Source organism: Rhinolophus sinicus, linkage group LG12 (assembly GCF_036562045.2).
Source record: "Rhinolophus sinicus isolate RSC01 linkage group LG12, ASM3656204v1, whole genome shotgun sequence".
Taxonomy (NCBI): domain Eukaryota; kingdom Metazoa; phylum Chordata; class Mammalia; order Chiroptera; family Rhinolophidae; genus Rhinolophus; species Rhinolophus sinicus.
The window spans coordinates 906513-933092 of record NC_133761.1 but is presented as its reverse complement, the minus strand read 5'-3'; the positions used below and the strand labels follow the sequence as shown (position 1 = coordinate 933092).

The window sequence follows — 26580 nt, the reverse complement described above, 5'->3', positions numbered from 1 at the left end:
ATTCTTTTAGTTCCACAGCACTTTTCCAAAGGCGAGTCACTTTCTACCCCATATCAAGCTGGGTGTTTGTGTCTCCCCATCAACACAGGAGCTTGTAGCCAGAATTCTCCAGCACAGGCCTGGTGCCAAACATGCAGCCCATAACAGTAAGTAAATGACCCGCGTGGGGAGTGTAGAAGGTGAGCAGAGGAGGGACAGCACAGTTCACTTGTGCACACGCCGTTTCAGAGCCTGCCGTGTACACAGGCAGCGCAGGAGAGGGCGTCGAGGGTCTGCATCGTCACCAGGGTTTCCTAGCACAGGGGTTTCCTGTCGAGGTTCGACGCCAGTTCAGGGAAAGCAGCCAGCTTGACGTCTGCACTCCAGGACTTTACAGGTTAGAGGGGGCGGCCGAGCAGTCACTGGGACACCCAATCCAAGTGCAGTAACAAATGACACGGGAGTGACAAGCAGGACAACGGGGGCAAGGGAAGACAATGGGGGGGGGGTGCCCCCAGGGAGGTGATTCCTGAACTGGCTCTTCAAAAGATTGAGTCGGCAGCATACGGATGAGGCGGGGCACTGGGGGTGCAAGGTAAGAAACGTGCTCATCACGGGAGCACGCAGCTTGTAGCTGGAGAGGGAAGAGGGCAGGTGCAAGGGGCAGCGTGGTCTGAGTGAGCTCACTGCTCGTGATTAGACGTCACATCAGGTGGCAGGGATGGGTCGGTATAAATGGCATCTGCCAGACAGGGAGGTGTCTGCTGGGGAAACGTCCTGGCGCAGATCATAACACTGCTACAACGCACAGAGTTTCTCAATGACTACGCCAGACCTGAGTGGTCACCTGCCCATGAGTCCTGGGTCCAGCCACGTGCTCCAGAGCTGCCCTGGCCAGGCTGTAGCTTGGCGCCACTTCATGACAACTGTTTGCTCTAGCTGAGCTGCTGAATTATTTGGGGTCCTCTGGCTGCCTGGGGCTTCCAAAGCAGCAGCACAGTCTAGGGCTCTGGTTGGCCTGGTTAAGATGGGCGGCCACACAGTTGCCCAGCGTGGAGGGCACACCCCTCACAGTGGACTCAGTGGCACCACTGCTATTGGGCTGCTGACTTGTGGGCCAGTGGTGATGTGGGAAGCAGCCTGGGGCCTCCATGCCAAGCCAAGCCCCTCAGACAGGCCGGAGGGTGCCAGGTCCACGATGCTTCCCACGTACCAGGAGAAGCCACAGCAGTCGCTCTCAGAGCCTGTAGTGTTCCTGTTTGTGAGGTCAAGCAGTGAGCTCACAGAGGTCACTGTGCACACAGGACGTGAGGCTCCCGGAATGAGGGTCGACAAGCACAGTAGACAGGTACAAACCATAAAGAACCACAGATACTGAAACTGCCAGGTAATGCAGGCAGGAGAACGGTTCTGTATGGCGTGTGTAAGGACAAATCGTGGTGACGGGAAAGCAGTGGGCTGTCAGGCGTGGATAGGCAGGGTTTTTGAAGGAAAATGTTTAGAAACGAATATAATTCTGAAATAGAACTCAATGGGCTAGGCTAAGCAGATGACACAGCTGAAGAAATCCAGACTACCATGCAGACGAGATGGAAATACCAAGGGTTGACTTGTAAACTAGGATAAGGTTTGGCCTGGGCCTGACAGGAGTTCCCAGGAGGAAGGAGAGCAAGTGTAGTGAGACCCTGCAGGGACTGCCACCCATGACTCTGCAGAGTCCGATTTGATTGGCAACTGGCTCCCACGGCCCACAGGTCCCTCTGCTCCACGGGGTGAGGGCTCTATTTCCTGTAGGGCTGAGGACAGGTGCAGGGCAGGACAAGCAGGAAGACACAGTCAGCCCCATCGGGGAAGGTGGGTGTCCACACCCCATGTTAGCCTGGCTCAGCCTCCCCCTAGTCGGGCCAGTAAGAACCAGTCCAAAGAGAGGACCCTTAAGGTACAGCCGTCCTCAGGACAGGACCCAGGTCGTCACCTTCAACTTGTAAGCTGGGTGGACAGCTGCAAACGTTGGATGCCCAGCTGACTGCTGTGCAGGTCTTCTCAGGTGGAGCAGCTCACACAGGGCTTGCTGCGCCTGCGGCCTCGGTCCATTTCTCCCACTAGAGCGGGCTCTGCACTCACAGGGCCGCAGTGGCCCAGCCAGGCTCTTCTCTAACTAGAAACGTAACTTTGCAGGCCCAGGAGGTAGGACGTATATGAGTATCTGTCAACGGAACTGGGTGCCCGGCAAAATGGCTTTTCTAGAGAAGGCAGAAAACAGACATTTATGGATAAATGTAAAGAGATAGTTTTTCATTAAGGGACTTTCAATAAAAGAACACTTGATGTTTTTACTGCAGAAAAGAGAGTGCTCTCACAATGACAGGCTCAGATACCAGATGGGAGAGTAGTGTTAATATAAGGCTGAACATGGTGCAGTGGAGCCGACATACAGACACCAATAGTGGTGAGTGCGGAGGACTTAACTCGGAACCACGCAGAGGCCCGAGCCCCCGGGGGGAAGAGTCATCTCAGGCCCTGCCACGGAGACAAGCCAGTGTGCTGTCAAACACTCAACCTCAGGACAGAGCAGGTCGGTGGAGGGCGCACGGGGAGAGGTGAGGCACCTCAGAGCACAGGCAAAGGCTGACACACCGACCTTGCCTGCCCGGTCACGAGCCTCGGCTGTGCAGCTCGTTACCATCCACTGCTGTGCGCGTGGAGAGCCAGACAGAAGCAGGCATCTGAGGACGTTTCTCATATGCAAGTGAGAAATCAAACCACAGAATAAAAGAGTTTTCTTACAAACTCGAACCAGAGACTGCGGGTCATGTAGAAAGGTGAACGGAATGATAATCAATCACCGCCAAGATTAAAAAGGAACCGTATCCATGAACGAGAGTGTTTTCATAGGAACAATTCAAAAGAAAAAAAATCTTAGAAATGAAACATGGCAGCCAAATGAAACACAGTAAGAGGGTTGAGAGGTAAAGTGGAGAAAATATTTTTCAAGGAATGAAAAGATAGGGAAGTGGATGGTAAGACAGAAAGATTAAGGCCAACAGCGGTTCTGGGGCCGGGGGCTGGTAGGAATGCACTTGTCAGAATCATTTTATTTTCCCTAGAACTGAGATGAATCGCAGAACAAAAGCGCCTACCCAGACCCTGCCTCCGTGAGTAATGGAGGAAGAACCTGCGTGGAGGCTGTGGCAACATGCAGGTCATCAGTGGCCAGAGGTGCTCAGATAACTGTCACCCTGGGCTTAGGGACGCACGTCCCTGGGCATTCTTGACAGAATCACAGGTTAGAAGACAATGCAACAATGCTTTGAAAATTGCAAGTGAAAATAATTTGCAACCTAAACGTTTACACAGATGTAAATTGTCAGTCAAGTGTGGCGACAGTCAGTGCAGAACTGAAACACAAGTTCATGTGTAAATGTGTAAATCTGCTCACTTAGGCAGCCTGCCATCCTGAAAATGGGGAAAGATTCAAAACAACCTTGTAAACATCTCCAAGCTTTTTAACAAACTTCTTTCTCTTTTGAAAATGCTTGAGAAATATGATGGCAAGCCTAGGAGTAGACTGTGGACGCGCGCAGCTCAGTGTAAGCTCAGATGAGCTAGTGGGAGCTGCAGAGGTGCCTGTGTGTGGCACGTCTCCCGCCCACAGGAGGCCTGGGAGCACAGGCAGAGGGACTGCCATATGGCTGCCCAGGATTCAGCAATTTAGAAACACGATCTTCAAAGGTAACATTTACAGTAATCAGAGTGAAAACCACATCCAGAAATAAGACCCAGCTGACGGAAGACCAGCCGTGATCAGCCAGAGCAGGAGCGAACGGGCCACCTCGCTGACACCCAAACACGCATGGAAACCAGGGGATGGGACATGAAGTACTCAGATGGGCTGCGGGCCAGACCGGTCGCTTCCGTCAACAATGGAAATCACTACTCACAACAGCACAGCTCAAACAGCTGACTCTGAAACCTTGATCCCGTTCACAGTGAATGAGACGCAAATCCTGGATTCGTTTACAGCACCAAATTTTTCAAAAGCAAAAGCTGCTGCGGTTTTTCCCCATCAGGTTTTCTCTTTGTTCTGCTGGACAAAGGAGCTGTTTACACTATCATCTGATACACAAAGCAGGAGAAAACAGATAGGAGGGGTAAAGAAAGGTCAGCAACAACTGTATGCCTGATGCCTTCTGCACTATTTTTCATTCTTTAAAAAAATTGTGGTTATGTTGATTGTGACCCAAGTTTACAATGATTTCTGACAAGATCATTCAAAATAAAATCAGACCACAAAAAGGCAGCTGAGGGAAGGCCAGTCCTCAGGAATCAGCCTCACGTCTCAGGCTGAGCACAATGTGCGAGATGGATCTGCCTGTCAGACAGCAGCTCACATTACCACCCATTCTATAGTTTGGATTCGTAACATCCGCTGCAGGAAAGCCAAGACCGGATCAAAACAGGGAGGGCAGGTCCCAATTCCACTGCAAAGGCCTGACTCTGAGGACAAAGGTGGTGTCACTCGCCCTTCCACAGGGCTCACCCACTTCTCACCATCCCACTTCACCTCCTCCACAGAGGAAAGGGAGGGAACAACCCTTACCTGGTAACGAGGTTATCCCGACCGGAGTTTCTATGTGGAGAGTGTACTTAAGTCTCATTTCAAGAGCTGCTCCAAGTCACGAGATACCAGAGTTCACATGCTGAGTGCGTTCCCGGGTCACAGTAAATGGCCAGACACTAAGAAAAACACACCTCCGTGTCCTGCATGTGGTCCCTGGGGACACCAAACGTGACACTCAGAATGTGAGCGGATCAGGTCCAGGCCACCGTCACATCCCCAGTCCGTGGCTGCCCGTTCCACTAGAGCTCAGCAAGGGGGTGGCAGGGCTGCGTCAAGCACTCTGAGTAGCGAATGGCCAAACCCACCCCTGTCCCCACGCAGATCGCGGAAGGCAGCACGCCTTGGGAAATTTGAAGTAAGCGTACTTTACATAAACACAAAGTATATGTTTTAAAGTTTATCAAAATGATGTGGAAACTAAGAAAGGCTTACGGGTGGAAAAAAGGAAGAATGGAACATACTGAAGACTGAGTCTAAAAATGAAACAACAGCACGTAAAACATTCAAACCTGGTCTTCCTCACATCTTCCCTGGCTTTTTGGTTTGGCTCCTCCACTTTCTGTTTCTTCGAGTTTTCCAGCTTCATCTGCTCAGTATTCTCTCTCTTCCTTTAATCAAAAAGATATTTGAATGTGACTCCGAAGGGAGGAAATGCAAAGCCAACCCCAAAATGATGTCTTTGACAGGAAGAAACACAAACTGCACAGAAGTGATAAGATCACCTCCTCCGTCTCCTCCCCCAACCTGAAACCAGACTCCTTCCTCACCACCTGTGCCGTGTCCACACACAGGCAGCTCCCATCCACTTCCCACTAGTGTAGGGATGGGGTCAGTTAGACTGGACTGTTACAGGAGCTGAACGGGCCTGTTGACAAACATCAGAATCCACCCAGCAAAGGCCACTTCTTCCCCAAAGTGGTCTGTTATCTCATGAGGGCAACCTTTTCCTTCACCGAGAACTGCTGCAAACCGGACTCTTGACCATCTCCTATCAGCTCGTCTTTATCCGTAACTGTGTAGCCCCAAATGCAAGAAAACACACAGGGTGTATATAAATGTGTAAACACTATGCTGTACATCTGAAACTATTATAAAATAATACTGAACATCAACTAACTGAAAAACATCAATAATTAAAAAACACACAAGCACAGTGCTATGATGCATTAGAGAGGACAGATCAGTTCTCAAGGTGAGCCTGGGTCCACGTGGCAGGGATAGTCTATGGCGGGTCGTGGCCGAGTCCACCTCTAAAACACAGCAACAGCTAAGCAACAAGAGAACAGTTTGAGAGGTCGCTATTGGTTCTGACAGCCAATAGACGACATTCATTCCTGACCACGTACTATGTAAAATTAGTTTCCCTAGGAAAAGTTTCAGTTAACAAGTCCTGAGCATTTATTTTCCCCGGTTTTTTATGTCATCATTAAATATCACAATTAAGTCTTCTGACTGCAGGCATAGCCTGTACTGAACAGCCGGTTTGCCAGGTGTGAGTACCGTGGCTTTAGATGCGTCAGACCAAACGAAGAAAGAACAGAAAAGCTGTACACTGGAGGTCTCACACGATGAACACTCCACGTGCAAGGCGACAGGAGGAGGAAGGCAGATGAGAACTCAGGAAATGAGACGGCAGCGCCACGACGGGAAACCGTCCCTTGGGTTCGTGGGGAGCTGGAGATTCGGGGTCCAGGGCAGGAATACTTTGGGGGGGGGGGGACGCGTCCAAAGCATGGCTGTGCGCGGGAGAGGCGCCCCCAGGGGGCCACGGGAAATCATGCGGACAATGGGGGGACAAGGGAGGACGGGCACGAAGGGGAATGGGACACGGGGGGGGGGGGGCAGCGGAGTCACCAAGAGCGCGACTGGGGACGCTGAGAGGAAGGGGGTCGCCGAGGGTACGGCCGTGGCCACCGAAGGGAAGGCCAGAGCCCCATTCGGGCCTCACCCGCCCCCGCACTGGCCCTGCGCGCTCAGGCGGCGTCCCACCTCCTCTGAAGCCCTTCGAGTGACCCTGGGACCCATTAAGCCACCGCACCAACGCGGAGACGGTGCCCCGCCGCCGCCACGTGCAGCACCTGGATTCTGCCGCGTGGGCAGCAGGCAAGGCGGCGGGACGGCGCATGTGCGGCGGTGAGCGCACCTGAGACGAGAGGTGGGAGGGCGGGTTACAGGAGGCGGGGGACTGGGGTGCGGACACTCCCTCCGGCCGTTTCCGCAGGCCTGACCACAGGCTCCTGCCAGGTGACGGGTGATGAGGCAAGTGGTTGGCAGCTGGCGGGGGCCGAGCGCCTCTGCAGGGCCGCCCGGTCGCTGGTCCGTCGGGGGGGGGGGGGGGGGGGCGCAGGGGGCCTTCCGGGGAGGGGCCAAGCCCGAGCCCCGCCTCCTGGTCTCGGGCCCTCCGGCGCCCTTGCTGGAGCTCACTAGGCCTCTGGGTCCTGAAGAAATGGGGACAGCGACATGCTTTTTGCTGTTTTGAACACTAAACGGGTAATGTTTGAGAAAAGCTCACGTAGTTGTTGCATGTGGGCTGTTGCGGGTCCCACCAGCCGCCTGGCAAGTACCCATACATTGGTACGTTGCGTATGCGACTGTTTTCATGCAAACTGAAGGCTGGGCGCTGGTTCGGGTGCTGGGGTGCGAGGCAAACATGGCGTGTTCTTCAGTGGGAGCAGGAGGGGAACAGCCTACACACTTACGGGTGTGCTGGCCGCACATCGGTGTCGCCTGGGTCTGGGGAGACAGTGGGGAGAGGTGGCACTCAAGCTGAGTCTGGAAAGTTGGGTAGATGTTAGCCAGGGTGCAGACTGGAGGACTCCAGGCTCACGGGGCACAGCGAATGGCTGCAAATGGCCAGGACAGAGTTGTGGGTGGGTCCATGTGTGCAAGTGTCTGAGGCTGTTTGCCTCAGAAGCGGACCCTTCATACAAATACTTTATGTGGGTGGTGGGCCCAGGAAGCACACAGATAGGGGAGTAGGGAAGTGAGACAGGAAAGCGAAAGAGGCCAGTCCCAGGTGTGTTGAAGAGCTGGTTTGAGGGGTGGGCTCACCCCCTCTTGAAGCCTCTGGGAACAGAGAACACACCTCCTGAGTGAGTGTGATCTGGGCTCCTGTCAGTCATTGCCTGGGGCTGCTTTGGGACCATCAATTCCGTGGGACTCTTCCCAGCAAACCCTAGGCACTGAGAGAAGCCACCTGGGGAGGTTGGAGGCAGGTGCCTGTAGGAGGAATTGGGGTGTATGGGAGCAGCCAGTGCCAAGAAGATGTGGGCAGAGCGCTGAGAGCATTGGGCTGAGTGTGTGCGTGCGTACGTGGTGGAGGTGGGGAAGGGCCGGCGGGGCATGGATGTGATCATTGCAGACACTGGGGAGGCACCATCAGTCACGTAAGATGACAGCATGCTTCCACTGCACTTTAAAGAAACAACTGGGCCTCAGTGGGCAGGATGGCTTGAGGGGCAGGGAGGCCTGTGGGGAACTTGGTACCTCTGTCCAGTAGGAGATGGCCGTGAGGATGGCCAGCTGAGGATGGGGGGCGGGAAACAAGATGGCCGTATTTGCATGGCCGCTTCAGTGGGCTGTCTTGTGACCCTAGTGCCCCATTACAGGACAGGAAATCCACCTAAACACGTACACTCAGGGAAAACAGAGGAAGCAAGTACACACATGCTCCCTCACTTTACAATTTGGTTGTGTTATAAGTTTAGTGCCTTTGTTTGAGGTTATTAAAGATGCTATTTCCCTGCCTTCTTAACAAATGGACGTTAGGTAAATAGCTGTTTCCTGGCTTTGGTAAATAATGGCCAGACAGAGCTTTCTCTCGTGTAATGGCCTCAGAGTGTGTGCTGCGGAAGCTTTGCATAGAGATGGCACCTAATCTACAATTGCGCCTGGATTTGCTAGAGCCTCGCGGAGACTGAACTCATTTTATTCAGAACGCTACAGGAAAAATAACCAAAAAAGGACACCATGAAGGCAACATCTATCATATGCTTCTTAAAAAACCCCATTGTCAGCACCAGTGACAATGGCATTACCGCTCAGTCACTGAGATTAAAAATTAGTCATACGTGGAAAATAGAAACGGGTTTTCAGGGAGAAGGAAGCTTTGGTTCCACTGAATAATACCCCCTTTTTTGCTTGGTAAATAAATGATGCATATTTTCTGATGATATATATTTTCGAGGGTAGCTATGTGTAGGTGGCCCCAGAGTTGGAGTAAGAGCCTTGGCAGTTGACTGGCTGGGCAAGTGTCAAAACTACTTTATAAATTACATCCCAAACTGTCTGACAACAAGGTATTCAGTAGTGACAGCAGAGGTGCCTCCATCCAGAATCGGAATCTTTCTGGATTAGGTCACAAATGAAGAAGGGTCCCTGGAATTAAGTTTTTTCCTTGTATATGTCACAAGCTCTCAGGGAGGCACAATCCTTACCCGAGGAGTCCTCTCACCCTCCACCCTGTGAGCAGCCACACACCAGCCGGGACCCGCCCACCAGAAAGCCCTACCCCAGCCCTTAGCCCATCTTTCTCCACCCCTCCTGCGGCCTCCAGCACCCCCTCCAAGGCCCACGCTCAGTGGGGGCCTTGCTTCCTACGTCACCAACACAGAAACAGTCCACAGGGAGTGTCTGCACCCTCCCAATTCCACACGTGCCTGCCAGTGTCCCCACCCCTCTGCCTCTGTGACTGTTCCTACCTCTGTTGAAGGCCGGCCAGCCCTCCCAGGCCTCCCCTGACCCCACGACCAGGCGTCCTACCAGTTCTTGGCTCCCCCTAGAATAGAACTCCCCAGACACGGGTCCACTTCCTTTCCTCCGGTTCACTTTTGATCCCCGTCAAAGCAGCCTTTTGTCCACACCCCCCCTGAGACAGCCCCGGCTGCAGCAGGTACAGAGCTCACACATGGGTGAGACTTGCCTGGATTTCCCCTCAGCAGGCTGCCCCTCCACAGCGCCCTGGACTGCCCCCCATCCCAGGGTGGTCCCTTCAGCAGTAGGATCCTTGCAGAGGGTTGTGGGGAGGCCCGTGTCTGCCCGTGACCAGCCCAGCCCATGGAGCCACTGACACCAAGGCTGGCATCCTTGCCTCATGCTCTAAGAACAAATGAAACCAGGTCCCCAAAGTGGCCAGGAAAATGCCCATGCAGCCAGGCCACTTTGTCAATTTACAAGGGCAATAATTGGTCGTCCCCGCCCCCCCATCCTTGGACTTCATCCCCAAAAATGCCATTTCCCCAGAAGCCAGCTGGCAGGCACCTTCCTTGCTCGGAGAGGGGCTTCTCCCTCCCCATGTGCACACTCAGGGCCTTCCTGTTTGCGAGGGTGAGAGCACAGCCTGGGAAGCTGTCAGAGTGTGAGGGGCACTCAAGGTCCTCCCAGGCCCTCCCACCAGGGCCCCTGGGCAAGGTGCCCAGACAGAGGGGGCTTTAAGGAGTTCTCTCCATTCTCAAGTGGCTTTTTCTATTGTGCCCACTGCCAGCCCATGCTTTCAGTGGCTCTCCCCCCGCCCCGACTGTCGACTTGCCTTCAAATAAGAATAAATGTGTGTGTCTGTTCTCTGGGGTCTTCGACAGCCCTGAGCCGCCTGGTGACTTAGGGGGGATTGATGGCCCCGTCTCACCAGGAAGCCAGGTGCGTCTTTTACCAAAGGTGGTTTCCAAATGATGAATGGCTTTCTCACGAACACAGAATTGTTGATTGTATTTACAAACAATTCATTTCTCACGTTGTTCTGTTGATTCCTCTCCAGCATCCCTCGGTGACAGTCCCACGGCTGATGCATCACCAGCTATTACCACCATTGATTAAGGCTTCCTGTAGTCCTGGGCTGCCTGTTACTCCATCCGTCACAGACACGCGGCTTACACGCAGTGGTATATCATGTTCCCCTCGTGCCTTACAGTTATTTACTTTTCCATTTATATCGTGTACCCTCTAAGTACAGGTGCCTGCCAGAACTCCAGATGCTTAGCATGCCACAGCAGTGAGCAAACCCAGGCATGATGACATTCTCTGGCTTACCCATCCCGGGCCTAGGAAGCCTGCCTCTTTGGCCCTTGTTCTGAAAAACTGCGAATGTAAACAATCGGCCCTGCACCTAATTGAGACTTGGAGCCAGAAGGAAAGCGCCACCACTTTCCATCCACTCATCTGACATTTCGGATTGAACCCAAAGACCCCAAACCCAAATTCTTCAGCTCCTGCTTCATCAAAGTGGCAGAATGCAGACCTGCTGGGAAATTTCTAGAGTCAGCTGCTTTCTCCATATTTCTCTATCTAGACCCCCTCCTCCTGGTGGCATTTTGGGTTCACTGGTGGCACTCCCCATGGGTGGTCCCTGCCAGGAGAGAGCTAGTGTGTGTACAGGCGCTCTTACTGCACAGCCACTGGGTCTTGGGCAAGTCAGTGAGTCTGGGGACAGCCAGTCTTCCTCTGAGACTCAGAAAGCAGCCCGAGTTTCCTCCCAACTTGAGAATCTGGACGTGCACGCTCCCATTGAGGGAATATCTGGCCATCGCAAAACACCAATCAGTGAGGTGTCAGGCGGAGCCGCAGCACTTCCACCTCCTGTCTGTGGAAAGTCCCTCTGCTGACCTCCGTCCTCCTCCAGCTACTGTCCCTTTTGTCCGCCTTTTCCCACCAAAATTTGCCTGCATTGACTCACTTCCCATCCTCTCACTTTCCCTCTATGTTTTTTTTAACTTCAAAGCGCAGGAGTGCACTTTTGCTGAGACGAGTCCAGTAGTACAGCAGTGTGTAAAGAAAAAGGCAGCCACCCCCTAACCCCCACCCCATGGGCCAGAGGAAGCCAGACGTGACCGCCGGTGTAGCGGGCCAGCCGACTTGCACTTCTGGGAATCACACAAACAGGTACATTTGGGGTTTTCTTCCTTGCCTTTCTTTTTTAAAGACCAACATGGGACTTTTTTTATGTACATGTTATTCTGCAGTTTGTTTCATTCACTTCACAATATCACATGGACTTCATTTTAGACCATTGCATGAAGCTCTAGTTCTAAAATAACCTCATTATAACCCAAAGCACGGAAAGGCCATTATAGAATTGTCTAGACCTCTGTAGGGGATATTGAAGTTGTATCCCAGTTTTTATTTTGTTTTGTTTTGTGTTATTCTGAATGTTTACTTCAGAAGGCTTGATTTCTAAAAGCAGGTTCCCTGAAGCTGAGGGCATGTATATTTTAGATTTGAATGGTTTCTTCCAGATGACTTTCCTAAAAGGCTTATGTCTTCACACCGTGGACGGCCTGCTTTCCTGTGTCCTCGTCCGCACTGCATGCCATCACCCTTTCAAAGGTCTGACTACCTGACACTTACACAACGTGTCCCACTGTGGTCAGGTCAGCCTTCCCCCGATTCTGGCGAGGAGACCACATCTTCACGTGGGACACATGGGCTTCAAATATCACAAAGCCCAACTCCAAGTGGCTGAGATAGAAAGATTTGTTATTTCACCAAACAGAAGTCAGGGAGCAGAGCCAGCATTCCCTGCCACCCTCAGTTTGTCTTTTGCTTCCCCCACAGTCACAGGCGAAATGGCTGTGCAGTCCGTGGGGCCTCGCCCAGTCATGACAACGTCCGAGCAGGGGGGACATGGTCTCCTCCTGCACTACTTGCCCGGGAGCCCCCTGAAGACTGCCCTCTTGCCCAGTTGGCTGAAGCTGCATCCTAACCCCATGGGTATAGATTGGTTGTTGGCAAAGGGACCGGGACCAACAAGACTCTATGGGTGGCTGTGACCTTCTGGCATTCGGGGCCGGTCCGTGACTGTGCAGGTGGCCCTGGCACCGCAGGCCATTTTGCGTCCCAGCCTGTGACACACAGGGCCCCCCACATGGTTCCATCTCACTCTGGTTATGCACCATTGGCCTACACTTTCTGGGGCTGAGACCGGCTGTCCCTCCCTGGAGTGGTGACTTCACAGGGGCGGGGCAAGTGGACAGGCCCTGACACCAACAGGGTCTGCCACCTGTGCGTGGGTGAAGTCCATCCACAGTGAAGGGAGTGTGGCCTCTCCTCATTACATTGGCATTTTAGGTCAGGAACACTGCTGTCCCTTTCGCCCCCGTTCTCGGCAGAAAGGATTTGCGGCCTGACTGCAAGTCCATTGCCCTTTCGGCAGTTTATTCTGTGGTTATTGGTCTGGTCTTGTTTTCTCTCCCTTTCCTTGGGCCAACTTTGATCATTTATGTTTCAGTACAGAATCCTCCGTTTTCTCTAGGCCTTCCAGTTAACTTTCATAATGTTCTCTCCCAGTTCACAAAACTCCCGGGGGCTTAGTTCTTGCTCTTTCCTGTTGCAATGTGGTGTACTGTGTTTTCGCTCTGAGGCAGCCACTGCTCGTGGCCGACCCAAACCCATTCTCCTTCTGATGGGCACACCCCAGACTGTTGGAGAAAGCAATGTGCCAGCTGGAGCAACATTCCTGCCTCCCCTGCAGCGACACATGGCCCCAGGACAAAGTTCTGCGGGCATCTGGGAGCGTTTTTTTGCTTTCCACCTCAATGCATCTTTCCTCTTTTCCTCCCTGGAACACAACACACCCAGAGGAGGAATAACCCCAGCTCCATTGTGAGGCTGAAGTCACATGGCCAGCTGGGTGTGGATATCCCTGTGGCCACACCCCAGCCTCCACCGTCCACTTCTGAATGGAGGTGGGGGGGGGGGGGAACAATAAACATGTCACTAACCTGGCTAAGCTACTGCACCCCAATCTCATGCAGGCAGAGGAGGATCCTAGCTGATACAATCTCTTTTTTCTCTACTGGGCCTCTCAACGGATTTATCAACCTTTTTTCCGCCCAAACACTCAGCTTTTTTTGCTAAGTGACTGATGTTAGCTTTTAATCTTTAGTAATTTCCTCCTACTACTTTCTTTTGATTTAGTTAATTATTTTATATCTATTTAGCAACAAACTCACCTGAGTTTACAGAATTTCCTTTGGTTTATTCCACATATTTTATATAATGTTATCTACTTTCTAGATTTTTAGGTAATGTGCTATTTGTCTTTTTAACTTTCTTGTAATTTGAACCTTATTGAGAAACCTTTTCACTTCCAAAGGGTTATGTTTTCTTTTTGGATGTTTTGTGATCAATTTCTATACATCCCCTCTTTAAAAAACAAGCTTTGGGGGGGAAATAATTTTAAAAAGCAAGTATTGGGATCGCATTGCTGTTAAAGGTGCATGGTCTCACCAGACCTGTTTAGCAGAACAACTGCCTCCCCCCAGGGCCCCCGCTGTCCTCCTGGGGGGGGGCCCTGTCCTCCCAGGGCCCCCCCCCTCCCTCCCAGGGCCCTCCTGTCCCCCTGGGGCAGCCCCTTTAATTACTCTGACTTGATGACTTGGTATTGAATTCCACAATTCTGAATAACATGCTTCTGCTTATGGAATTTTATTTTCTAATTTAGGCCTCATCTGTTGACTTAGCTTTAGGAGGATGAAGGTTCAGCATCTTTCACCCTCCACTCCTGTCTTCCTCCCCCTCACCTCTCCCCTCCTCCTAATAGAATCATGTTCTGATTGTCCTGGATTCAAGATGCCAGAACCTCTTGATCGCATTATTATGGCAATACAAAAGAAATACACAGTTAAGTCAGGAACTATTCTGTGATTACTTTTTATTTCCTGTACAGCTTTTTATTTTTCCTGAGCTAACAACTGTACTACTTTATTGTTGTTGCAGATGGTCAGGGCAGGCCAAGGAGCTTAGCTTACAGGATTTAGCTCTGGGGAAAGGCAGATCAGGTGTGCGGGTGGGGGGAGAACCGGACCCGGCTCAGCACCAAAACACGGCAGTGACCGGCGGATGGACAGTGGGGGGATGGTTAGGATGGGCTGGAACTTTAGGGGAATTTGATCAAAGATGAGCTTCGATTACTGCTTATGCTCTGGTGTGCCTGCCCCTACAAAAGGTGTGTTCTAGGTGAGGTGAGACCCACATGAAATCTGAGTGGGTTCCAGAGTCACCAGAAACAGAAGTTAGGAAAGGTCCAGGATGGAGGCAACCGTGCAGGGAGCTCCGCAGGTTCTGGAAACAGGCCAGTTCTGCAGGCAGACTGGTCCTGGAGGCAGGTCGGTTCTAGAAGTAGGTTGTGGAAGTAAGATGATTCTGGAAACAGGTTCTGGAGGCGGGTTCTGGGGGCAGGACGACGAACCGTGCAGACAGCACCGGGAGTGGGGCCAGGCAGGAGCCTGGTTCTCCGAGCCGAGAGAAAACAGCGGGCATTGTTCAACAACTCGCACCAATGATCGCTCTAACAAAACCGTTAAAAACCCCACTGTGAACATTTTTGGACGAGCCCCTTGGAGGGTCCCTGTTGCGGGGGGATGGAACAGAACTTCACGGCAGCAAACGTGGAGTCTGCATTGCGCGAGGAGGCGCGCCAAGGCGCTCTGGACTTGGCACTGTTTGGGAGTTTCGCGTTTCGCGTTGTTTTTTCGCTTTTCCCTGGCTTTAGCGAACACAGAGCGGCCTCCGGCGCACGCGCAATACACTCCCCGCGCCTGCCGCTCCGCGTCGGGCCAGGCGGTTGCCAGGGGTGACCGCATTCCCCCAGGACTCCGCGGGCGGGTGGGCGCGGCCTGGACACTCAGAGCCGCCTCCCTCGCTCTCTGGTTAGCTGAGGCTGCTGTCCGTCGGAGTCACCGCTGCCGCCGACTGGGCAGCGGCGAGTTTCGCACGCTCAGCGCGGGGCGCAACGCCCCTCCGGCCAACCTGGCGCGCCACCGGGAGCAGAGGACAGTGCGGGACCCTGCTCGGCGCCTGGGAGGGACCTGCGCGGGCCTCGGCTTCCAGGCGGGCGCGGCCCGAGAGGCGGGCGGCGATGATCCCCGAGGACAGGCGGGACGGGCCGGGCGCTGATGAGGACAGCACACAGCTGCAGGCGGCCGGCAGCGTCCGCAAGGTGGGCGCGCCTGCGGGGCCCGGGCTCCCGGAGCCTGCGGGCACGGGGCTGCGGAGCCAGCGTTGCTTCTCCCGTCCGAACGCAATGCCAGACTCCCGGGGGTCCCCTCCCACACCTCGCAGGTTTCAAGAGGCAACTGGGCGTACCACTGGGGAAACTGAGGCCCGGTCGAGGGCCAGAGCCCGCGTTGCCTGCGTGCGCTAGCTCCTCTCTTGACGGTTCAGGGTCACTTGCCTTCAAGAGGCTGCAGGCCCCTCCTGTGCGGCCCAGGAATGGGGGGAGCGCAAGTCCAGCTCACAGTTTTCTCGACGCTCTGGGGTCCCTTCTAAGCACGTGTTGGGCTCTGGTCTGTGACAGCCGGGGCCCTCGAGTATGTTCCTGCGCCTGGCCTTCCTCCTTTTCTAGCTTTTCCCTCCCTCTCCCCAGGGCTCTGCAACTTTGCCCTGGGCACTCAGCTCTGTATTTGGTGAAACTTTGAGCTGCAGGCGATTGAAGTCTCTGAGGTACAGGAAATGGCTGGAGGATTTCACAACAGGAGAGTTTGTCGCTTCTCACTTACCCACACCTTTACCCCCTTGTAAAGTCCCTAACCCTGGGCGCTGACTATGGACCAAGGACCATTTCCAGGAGTACTGGGGAAGCTCTGGAAGGGTGTTGGGGGTCGAGACCTTAAGAGTCTGTTGTCTGGGAAAGGGGGTGCTCTGCCTGCCTCCCTCTGCAGCCCAGAAGCCCTGTGTTCCCTGGGGGATCACCTCGAGGTGCCTCAGTGTTCATGCCAGGCTTTGGGCATCCATGCCCCCAAAGGTATTCAGTCTGATGCCACCAAGCAGAGGTAGCACCTGCACTGCAATGGTGCTTTGTCCCCCTTCTCTCTCCTGTGTCAGACTGCACAGTGGACCCAGCTGCTCTGTTCAGCTTTTGTGTCTGGGGCCTAGGCCTCCAAGGAGGAGTAGGGGGGTGTCAGCTGGGACATGGGCTCCAGGTTACTGGCCACGTGATCCTGACCAGACCCCTGGAAGGGAAGGCTTCTCCATGCTCACCCCCAGGAGATGCCAGGTGCTGCAGGCAGTATGTGGGGGACACTGTGGTCAGTGGTCGCACTGGAGAGAGAGGAGGCCTGTTGCCTGCCCTCTGTGAACTTGCTTCCTTGCAGGGCGGCCAGGCCTGCAGGCAGCCTTTGGAGAGAGCACGTGTTGGTTTGGGCAGAATGTTTGGGAGACTGCTCACACAAGATGTTGCAGTGGGCACTTTCAGGCTCTCTGCCCAGCTACCACCCTGGGAAGGGGGAAGACACTGTTTCCAGCCGTGGTCCTGATTTGTGTGATGACAAAGTGACCCTGGGCTGGGAGCTGGGGGGTGGGGCATGGACCCCAGCCCTGCCCATCCCTGAGTGACACTGCACACCCTCACACGTTTCTCTGTTCTGTTGCCCAGGTGGTTTCTGCCACCTGGAAAGTCTAATCTGACCCCTGCCACTGGGCTGGAGTGAGGCTGGCCCCTATCCTGGCTATAATGCTGAGAGTCAGGGCAGGACCAGTTGGTTAGCCATTCCCATGAAAGCCACGCCTGGTCCAAGGCCCCTGTGGACCAGTGTGGGTGATGTGTCTCTGCCCCAACAGTAATGAGAGTGGGTGTCCAGTGGGCGCCCACCTGACCCTGGTGTCCAATGAGGGCTTACTAGCACCAGGTGAGTGCCCACTGAAGAGCAGCCCGGCCCACTTGGAAGAGGCTCTGGGAGTGGGATCTGCCTGAAAGTGGCCGGGAACCAGCAGTGCCCAAGTGACTATCAGAGAGGGCAGGGTGGTGTCACTTGGATGAGTGGCCCGATCTGTGGTCCATCTAGCACGGGTGTGGTTGTAGCCCTTGTATCCTGGCAGCAGTGTTTGGCAGAGTGGTAAAGGTGGGGTGGGGGGGTGCACCTTCCAGGGCCATCTAGTTCCTCTGTGTTCAGGTGAGATTGTGGGAGGGAAGAGGAGGGGTCCCTCAGGCTGGTGGGCGTTGGCAGGCAGAGCCGAGGGCTCTGAGAGGAGGAAGCTGGCCGGCCAAGCATGGGGGCCTCTCCCTGGGAGCCAACAGAAGCCAGGGGAGCCTGGGGAGGGTGTGGGGCCCTTGTTTGTTCCTGGCCCGTGCTAGCATAACCATCTCCCCACTTTCCCAGTCTGGCCGCCGCCCATGCCGTTTCCTCCTGGGCTGCTGGGGGCCGTTGGCCTCAGGCTTCCAGGCATCCAGAGCCGCAGCAGTGAGGGTGTGGGGGGTTGCCTTTCTGTTCTCCACCCCTTCCCACCCAGGCTGGGTTTCCGGATGGGGGAAGTTGTGCCACCAGCAAATGTGATTACCTGGCCTCTGTGCCCCTCCCTGCTGGGAGATGCCCTCACCACGGGCCCAGCCTCACCCAGTGGGGACAGCAGGTGTGAGCAGGGCTTTCACCCAGCCCTGAAGATCAGGCTCGCGTTGCTCGCTCCCACACCTCCCCACCCAGGTCACTCCAGCTGGCCTGGCCTCCTAAATGGAGCGTTGGGGTCAAGAGGCCATGAGGACTGCTGCCGAGCAGAGTGGACCCAGCTGGGAGGCTGCGGCTCTCCCCACTCCTGACACATCTCCAGGAGTACTCACACCGGAAACCGAATGAACCATGTTGGCGAGGACAGTGCTGTGGAGCCGGTGGCCTCTGCCCAGCACAGGACCCTCCCACCCAGGCAGACGGCCATGGCTGCTCACCCAGAACCTGGGAACCTGCTGCAGGTTTACAGTCAGACCTTTGGAAAGAGAGGGATGTGACTTTGGCTGTGGCCTGCCCCTCCCTCCTCAGATTCTCAGGCCTGGAGGGGAGACTGCCCAAGTCCTCGGCTCATCCCCTCCTGCACAGAGTGACCATGGGGGGGCGCCTCCGAGAAGAGGCCCAGGCCAGCAGGAAGACAGACCCTGAGCCAGCAGAGTGGAGGGAGGAGAGTTGTGTTTTGTCTCATTCCCTCCTGGTGCCACCCTGCGACCAGCCCCCTACTACCTACAGGTGAGGGCCTGCCAGGGTCCCACAGCAGGGAGTCCCATTGTTCAGTGGGGACAAGTCCCCTCTCCCCAGTTACCTAAGGACCACTTGGCGGCCTCCTGTCCTCACGTCCCAGAAGAGGGCCTCCCTCCATAAGAAGTCTTCCCTGCTCGACCTCTCCTGAGAACTCTGGAGTCTGGAGGAGAAGTGGGGCTGTAATCTAAGGTTGCCGTGTGCCAGCAGCCAGGGCTCTGAAGCCTTTTAGGGAGTCCCCTGCAAGGGCTGGGACAAGCTAGAGCCCCCAGAGGGTCTGAAACTGCCCTGTGTGACCGGGACGGGGGGGGGCGGGGGCATACCAAGGCAAAGCAGCCGGCTCCTCATGTGTGGAAGACGGGAAGCACTGCAAGGAGCCCAAGGTCGGTTCTGCGTGAATAAAACCTTCCTCCCATCCGTGCCATTGGGGCAGCGTCCCGTGAGGCACTGTGTCCCCATCCCCACTCTGTGCAGGGCCAGGTGACCGCACGTGGGGACATTGATGAGGAGAGGTGCATTCTGAGAACTTCCTGACTTGTGGGCTGGTGACTGACTCAGACAGGAAGTCCCTAAATGGCTAAGAGGGGATGTACCGGCCGGTCCCACTGAGGCCCTGAAAGCCTTTCCCACTCCCACTCCCTCACTGGCCACTGCAGAAGCCTCTCACCCTCCCTGGCCAGAGCCTCTGGTCAGTCACGCCATCTGCAGCGTCACCACAGCCAGGAGCACACATATTGCTGCTTTAACCTGGGGCTCCAAACTGTGGGCAGGCTGGAGTGATTGCCCGTGTGCGGTGAGGAGCCACTGCTGAGGTGGTCAGTGGGCAGCCAGGAGGCCTGGCCTGCTGCCTGTGAGCTGAGGGACCCCAGGCCTGTGGTTTGGGCCTTTGCCAAAGGGTCCCCACGAGTCAGCAGCCAGCTGGGACAGAGCCCAGTCCAGGGTCAGTGTGGGCCAAGTGCTGCAGGGAGGGGTGGGCCGGAGAGCCAGCCTCCAGCACCTTGCAGGCCCCTGGTCGCACCCTCTCCCCCACCCCCATCCAGGGATAACTGTGCTAGAAGAATTGTGTGGGTGAATCAGTCCTGGGGGCTCCAGAGCAAAATTCCAAAGTGCAGAAGGATGTGTGGCAAGCAGTTGGCTGCCACCTGCCCAGGCACCCATCACACTGCCTCTGGGCCCCACAAAACCCGTCCAGCTTCCTCCTGGCGCCCCAGTCCCAGCATGTCCCTCACCTGCCATGTACCTCCTGGCCGGACGATGCACCACTGCACTCCTTCCTGGTATCACCCACTGTGCCCAGGCTCTGTGCTCATGCACCCCAGCCAGGTGGTCCCCATGGGCAAGAGTACCCTGGGCCAGCTTCAGAGCTGCTGCTGCCAGGGGTGGCCCGGCTTGTGACCTGCGGCCTCTCCACAGGGCTGTGACACCCTGGCGGCGCAAACACCGTGCGGCCGCCTTCAGAGCCGCAGGGCGCGGATCCATCAGCAGATCAACAAGGAGCTACGGATGCGGACGGGGGCTGAGAACCTCTATAGGTGAGCGCTGGCTGCCTGGGACCCTCTGAGAGCCAGGCCCACCCTGGGTAATGGGGCAGGGCAGTGACCCACGTGGGGCCTGCTCTCGTGGTCCAGTCTGGAGAGGGACACATGAGCAGGTAACCGTGGCCAGTGCAGGCTCCCACTGGGGTGTGGGGCTCTCAGCCAAGGCCTTCACAGACAACCCAGGCCCCCAGCTGGTGGACCTTACTGGCTGTGGTCCACTCACGGCCAGCTGGACTGGAGCAGTGCTGGGGGGGGGTTGTTCATGACAGCGTGCAATGCGGGGGCCTCTGCTCTGCCTGTGGTGACCAGCGGGGGCTGCTTAGCGGCAGCACTGCTTAGGTTGAGCTGAGGCAGGTGACCGGTGTCTGTCCTCCAGACCAAGGGCACGTGAGCTGTGCGTGTGCTCCGACCTTCACACGTGCCTCCCTGAGCCTGCTGTATGGGCGATGGCTGGAGCCACAGCCAGTGAGCACAGCCAGCCGAGGCTCCAGGATGAGGCTCTGCTGGACCCAAGGGCCCCTCGTTTTCCTTAGCAGCCCGGCTTCCCTGTCCACCTCATCCCTGTCCCCAGCCTGGCCTTCCTAGGGACCCATGGCCCCTCTGCCCTGCACTCAGATGCAGGCCACGAGGGTCTGGCCCCACCCATCCAGGGAAGTTGGTGTGGAGTGTCTGCGGAGGCCACAGCCTGAGTCCTGTGGAGGGAGAGGTGGCAGAGGGCACAGCCTGCGCCCTGGAAGTCCTGGGTCTGATGGATGTGCCCTGGGCGAGGATCAGGATATGCACACATGGGTGGGAATCTACATGAACTTCAGGGACTCAGGAGAAGGGCTAGGTCCCCTCTGGTGGGCCCTGGACCCCACTGCTGGCCCCTGGGGCTGGGCATGGCTGGGGTGTGCCCAGGGGCATGTGGCCCACCTGCAGGGCTAGAGCTTCACCTCAGCCTGGCCTCCCCAGAGCCACCAGCAATGCCAGGGTCAGGGAGACGGTGGCCCTGGAGTTGAGCTACGTCAACTCCAGCCTGCAGCTGCTGAAGGAGGAATTGGAGGAACTCAACTGCAGCGTGGACACGGACACGCCTGATAGGTGTGTGTGCAGGAGACACACGTGGGTGTGCGAGGGTGTCTCAGAACTGTGTCCTGTGTAGCAGGCACAGTAGGGGGTGGACTCCATGCCGTTGGGGACAGCAGGGGCCAGCCTTAGAGCCTGGACTCAATGCTTCTGGTTCTAGGGAAGGTACCACTGTCCCCATGATTCCCCTGGGGCTGAAGGAGACCAAGGAGCTGGATTGGTCCACAGCCCTGAAGGTAAGTGCTGGCCTGTGAGCCCCGGGGCCTCAAGGACCTGGCCTTGCCCTGGGGTCTGGGGGGATCTTGGAGGCCTCCTGGTCTAGCCATCTTATTGAACAGATGAGAAAACAGGCCCAGAGGGAGAAAGGGTCTGACGTGGGGACCTCAGCCTCCCCAGCCTGTGGGAGATTCTGACTGGGTGGGCTTTAGAGAAGAGCCCACCCTGGGATGGGTGTGGCAGAGCTAGGCACCCTGCTAAAGCCCCGAGATGGCCACAGGGTCCCCTCACTCTCACTCTGAGGGTCCCGTTAGCTGGAGGCTGCCCCCTCAAGTCACAGCCTATGTTGTGAAAACCTGCTGGCTCCCAGGGTCTCTGTGGGTGCTCAGGAGCCAGGCTGTGGTGGGGGAGTGGTGGCTTGCCACTGCCCAGCAGGCCCGGTGGAGAGGTGCCTCAGTGTCCTCGCCTGGCAAGTGGCACACCGCACCTGCCACGTGGGGCTAATGCGTAAGGGAATTCGATTAGAAACAGCTCGGAGTCTCTGGGCCCACATCTGGGGTGGTGGGCATGGGTTCCCAGGGCCAGAGGTGGGACCCGCATCAGTCCCTCTGCAGGGCCAGGACCTGCCCTCTCCTGTTCCCCCATCAGGAACTGATCTCTGGACACTTTGGAGAGGACGGCGCCTCCTATGAGACGGAAATCAGGGAGCTGACAAACCTGCGGCAGGTGGGTGGACCCCACCCTGCCCCGCCCTGGAGGCCGCCCGGCCCCAACCAGGAGTCTGGCCACACCCATTTCACAGATGAGGCTCAGTCGGTAGCAGAAAAATGGAGCTCAGTGTAGACGGTCACACTGCAGGAGTCCCACCTTAAGGCAGCACAGCCAGGCACAGGTGGCTCTGCATGCGAGGTGCTGCTGGCCCTTTGGGAATGGCTGCTCCATGCCTGTCCCCTCCCCAGAGACCCTGCCTGGACCTCTCACCTCAGTGCTGTCCCTCCCTTGTACCCTTCACAGTGCCCTGGGGTGGCACGCATGGCTCATGACAGCCCAGAGAGGGCAAACGTGCCCCAGTGTGACCCTGTCCACTCTAGACCTTGGGGTGCTCCCATGGGGCTGTGATGTCTGAGAGGTTCCCAGGGTGGTGCGTGTGCTGTGGAGTGGGCCCAGCTGCTGCTGTCCTACAGGCCGTGCGGACCCCCAGCCGGAGTGAGTCGGGTCTGGAGCTGCTCACGGCATACTACAACCAGCTCTGCCTCCTGGACGCACGCTTCGTCACCCCTGCCCGGAGCCTGGGGCTGCTTTTCCAGTGGTAGGGGTCTGGGCGAACAGGGTTTCCTGGGCCCCGCCATCCTCCCGGGGGCAGTGGCCTCCCCTGCCCACACCCCATGTCTGAGACTCTGGCTTGTTGCCATGGAACCCCACCCAGCCCAACCCAACCCTGCAGGTATGACTCGCTCACAGGGGTCCCAGCCCAGCAGCGGGCGCTAGCCTTCGAGAAGGGCAGTGTGCTCTTCAACATCGGAGCCCTCCACACCCAGATCGGGGCACGCCAGGACCGTGGCTGCCCCACGGGCACCAGCCGCGCTGCGGAGTCCTTCCAGAGGGCTGCTGGTAAGGGCAGCCCAGACCCCAGACCCATGGCCACAGGCAGGGTGCATGTCTGCCTGTTCAGGTCCTAGCTGTTCTCTGGGGCCAGAGCTGGGGGGCGGGTAGGACAGCCTCCCCGCGTGACGCGTTAAGCCTGCAGGCCCTTGGGGCACAGGGGTGCTGGGGGTGTGGGGCCAGCCCTGCCGCGCCCACCCTGAGCACACCTTTTGTAGGGGCCTTCAACCTCCTGAGGCAGAAGTTCTCCCGAGCACCCAGCCCGGACATGAGCCCCGCCTCACTGTCCATGCTGGAGCAGCTCATGGCCGCCCAGGCTCAGGAGTGTGTCTTCGAGGGCCTCTCGCTTCCAGTCCCCACAGCGCCCCGTGACTGCCTGGCCCAGCTGCACCTGGCTCAGGAGGCCGCCCAGGTGAGGACAGGGAGGCCCTATCCTGGAAGGAGTGGGGCCCCTAATCTGGGCCTGGCCAAGCTGCAGTGGCTCAGTGGGCAGGAGGGCCTGGGCCAGGGGCCCAGGCTGGAGGCGAGGGGCAGAGCTGGGGGCAAAGGAGGCTAGTGTCCGGGCTGTCTCCATTGTTCCACAACCAGCTGTTGTCCTGGTCCCTGTGGGCCCGCCTCAAGGACAGCGGCAATCAGAGCAGGAACTGTGGGCACAGACCATGAGCTGGGCTCAGCTTGGGGTGTGGGGCAGGGCCCCGGGGAATGGAGGGGAGGGACAGAGGCTGCTGGGCAGTGCCTGGCTGGGCTTGTCTTGGAGTCCCTCAGGAGGCCCCAGGGTCCTGCCCCTTGTGCCGGCAGGTGGCGGCCCAGTACGAGCTGGTACACCAGGCCATGATCCAGCCTCCGGTGTGCAGCTATGTTCCCTTTCCCTGGACCACCTTGGTGCACGTCAAGGCCAAGCACTTCCGCTCCCTGGCCCACTACCACGCGGCCGTGGCCCTGTGCGACAGCCCCCGTGAGTGCCCTGCCCCTCGCGCCTGTGTGCCTGCAGAGGCCCTGGTATGGAGGGGCTCACAGCCCTCTCTGACCCCCAGCAGCTGAGGCAGAACTCCTGGCACTGGAGCAGGTCTTCCTCGGGCCCCTGCCCCCATCGGAGCCCCGGGGCCTCATGCTGCCGCAGGAGCTTGAGGAGCGCAGGAAGCTAGGTGAGCGGCTGGAGGAGGGTGCTGAGTAGCCCACCCCACCGTGTCCTGGGCGTACTTGGTGTCCCAAGGCTGACAGGTCGGGTAGTCATCCCTCCTCCCGGATGCCCTCTACCTGGTGGGTGATGCCGAGCAGGGGCCTCAGCAGCTCGGGCAGCCTTCTGGGCAGGTGGGAGTACATGTGGGAGGCTTTTCCCTGGCCCAGCTGCCCACACCTGGCAGCCCTCCTGGACCAGCCAGTGGACCCTCAGGATGAACCCAGAAGCCCTCACCTGCCCTTTTCTTGTTGCATCTGGGGGTGGGGGGAGCTGGGGCCCAGCCCAGAAGTGCCAGGAGGGCTGTGTGTGACACAGCATGTGCTGACTGTGCCCATGCAGGCAAGGCCCACCTGAAGCGTGCCATCCTGGGGCAAGAGGAGGCTCTGCGGCTGCATGCCCTGGGCCGTGCCCTGCGCAGGGTGGACCTCCTGCAGGCTGTGCTGGGCCAGGCGCTGCGGTGCTCGCTGACCAGGTACTCGGAGCTGGATCTCGAGGACGACTTCTTCGAGGCTACCGAGGCCCCCGACATCCAGCGTGAGCAGCCAGGACCCTTGGGACAGAGGGAGGGCGGTGGACGGAGGCTCCTGCAGCTGCTGTTACAGATGAATCACCTTCCACAGCCCTGGAGACCTCAGAGGAGGAGGAGGGCGCCCGGGAAAGCCCACGCTGCACGCCCCTCGCTCCTGTGTCCCGTCCACACACCTGACTCCTGCCCTGGCGTGGGGGTGGGGGTGGGGGGCTGCAGCCTTGGGCGACAGACACCTGCAGGCCAGCCCCTCAGCACTGGTGCTCCTCCCTCTGGTGGGGGGTGCAACCAGGCTCCGGATGTCCAAGAGGGGCAGGTATCACTAGACTGCTGTGGCTGAGAGGCTTGGGGGCCCATGAACTTGGGGTTTAGCCCTGCCCTCCCTTCACCTTTACTCTTTCAGCTAAGACACACCGGACTCTGGAGGTCAGGGCACCCAGCTTCTCCCGGGTGAAGGTGGCTGATATCTTCCACCGGCTGGTGAGCACCCCTTCCTGGGCACTTAGAGCCAGAGTGGCTCTGCTCTTCATTTTCACTGCCCGGGCTGAGACCCCAGACAGGCCCAGCATGGTGACCCCACCCTGCCTCGTACCTCATTGGTTTCTGTCCCAGAATGCAGACATTGGGGTGGGGGTGTTACAGGCAGGGGCTCCTCCAAGAGAACTGCCCAGCCACGCCTCTGACCTCCAACGGCCCCCAGGGGCCCCTGTCTGTGTTCTCAGCCAAGAACCGCTGGCGGCTGGTAGGGCCCGTCCACGTGACCCGAGGGGAGGGTGGCTTTGGCTTCACACTGCGGGGAGACTCACCGGTCCTCATCGCGGCTGTCATTCCGGGGGGCCACGCTGCGGTAAGGACCCCTGTCCTGCCCCCAGAGCCAAATCTCTGGCTCAATGCAGGCGGCTTAGCATGCAGGGGTTTGATGGTACTACGGGCAGAGGCGGGGTGGGGGTGTCTGCGAGGAGCTGCAGACTGTCCCCATCTTCCTGCAGGCAGCTGGCCTGCAGGAGGGCGACTATATCGTGTCTGTGAATGGGCAGCCATGTAAGTGGTGGAAGCACGCCGAGGTGGTGGCCCAGCTGAAGGGCGTGGGTGACGAGGGCGTGAGCCTGCAGGTGGTGACGCTGCTGCCCAGCGCTGAGCCACCCAGCACAGTGAGCCCTGGGGACCTGGGAGGGTGGTCCCCAGCTCCCTTGTCCCAGCCTGGCCCTGGTCCTCCAAGCCCCAACCTCCCCATATGCTGCAGGGCTTTGGAAAGGATGCTGTGGCCCTCCGTGGGGCCGCCTCACCTGGTGACCCCTCCCTGCCCTAGACGAGGCCCCAGCCCACCCCTCAGTGGGCCTCTGTGTGCCCACACCCCTGAAGGCCCCGGGCAGAGGTGCCACCTCAGGAGCTTTGTCCCACGGCCTTCACCCACCCCAGCGTGGCACCCCTGACATGCCTCCCACACACTACCCACCTCTTCCTGTTGCACTCACCAGGCTGGCCACAGGTGGGCCAGGCCAGGGGTGCTGACCCTATGTGTCTCTGTCCTGACTGCAGGGGGACCGCCGGCCAGCCCTGCGGGGGCTTCTGAGGAACCAGAAGGAGTGTGGCTGGGGGACCTCAGTGCCTGTGCGAGCCAGCCCCAGGCCCCTCCTTGGCTGGGGCCGTAAGGCCAAGAGGGACAAGACTGCAGGGGGGCTGTCCCCAGCCTCCCAGCCCTGAGCTGCGCCACCCTCACCCTCTGGGTGCCCAGGGAGCCAGTGAGGGGCAGGCTCCCCACACACCTGGGCCCCAGTGCAGGCTCCAGCTGGTTGGGAGCCGGGGCACTCTGGTGTCCTCCCCCAGCCCAGAGGACTTGCAGGTCAGTTTGCTGCTCAGCCCAGTGACTGAGCTGCCCATTAAAGACAGTGTCAGATGCA

General features: G+C 57.5%; 1 protein-coding gene and 1 long non-coding RNA gene across 11 annotated transcripts; one reads left to right on the top strand and one right to left on the bottom strand.

Annotated features, from left to right (window-relative positions):
* Window positions 1-50: 50 nt before the first annotated feature.
* LOC141567863 (uncharacterized) lies at window positions 51-10451 on the bottom strand. 4 transcript variants are annotated; one of them, XR_012490786.1, is made up of 4 exons: window positions 10329-10451; window positions 5110-5208; window positions 4580-4753; window positions 4157-4476 (listed from the first exon to the last, which is right to left on the bottom strand). It is a non-coding gene; the product is annotated as an uncharacterized LOC141567863 (long non-coding RNA). The 4 variants fall into 4 exon arrangements; XR_012490787.1 differs by lacking the exons at window positions 4157-4476; window positions 10329-10451 and adding an exon at window positions 51-4095 and having other exon boundaries at window positions 5110-5298; XR_012490788.1 differs by lacking the exons at window positions 4157-4476; window positions 10329-10451 and adding an exon at window positions 51-2222 and having other exon boundaries at window positions 5110-5297.
* RHPN1 (rhophilin Rho GTPase binding protein 1) lies at window positions 10352-26580 on the top strand. Of its 7 annotated transcripts, none has more exons than XM_074316686.1 (16): window positions 10352-10476; window positions 11313-11473; window positions 19963-20081; window positions 21042-21170; window positions 21316-21391; window positions 22020-22097; window positions 22556-22680; window positions 22816-22982; window positions 23192-23385; window positions 23772-23928; window positions 24008-24118; window positions 24493-24687; window positions 25083-25159; window positions 25380-25526; window positions 25669-25830; window positions 26219-26580. In XM_074316686.1, the coding sequence occupies exons 3-16, from the start codon at window positions 20053-20055 to the stop codon at window positions 26381-26383; spliced, it is 1812 nt and encodes a 603-aa protein (XP_074172787.1). In that variant the 5' UTR covers window positions 10352-10476; window positions 11313-11473; window positions 19963-20052; the 3' UTR covers window positions 26384-26580. The 7 variants fall into 7 exon arrangements, with proteins under 7 accessions (XP_074172787.1, XP_074172788.1, XP_074172785.1 ...); XM_074316687.1 differs by having other exon boundaries at window positions 10362-10476; window positions 11318-11473; XM_074316684.1 differs by lacking the exons at window positions 10352-10476; window positions 11313-11473 and adding an exon at window positions 15207-15530 and having other exon boundaries at window positions 21051-21170.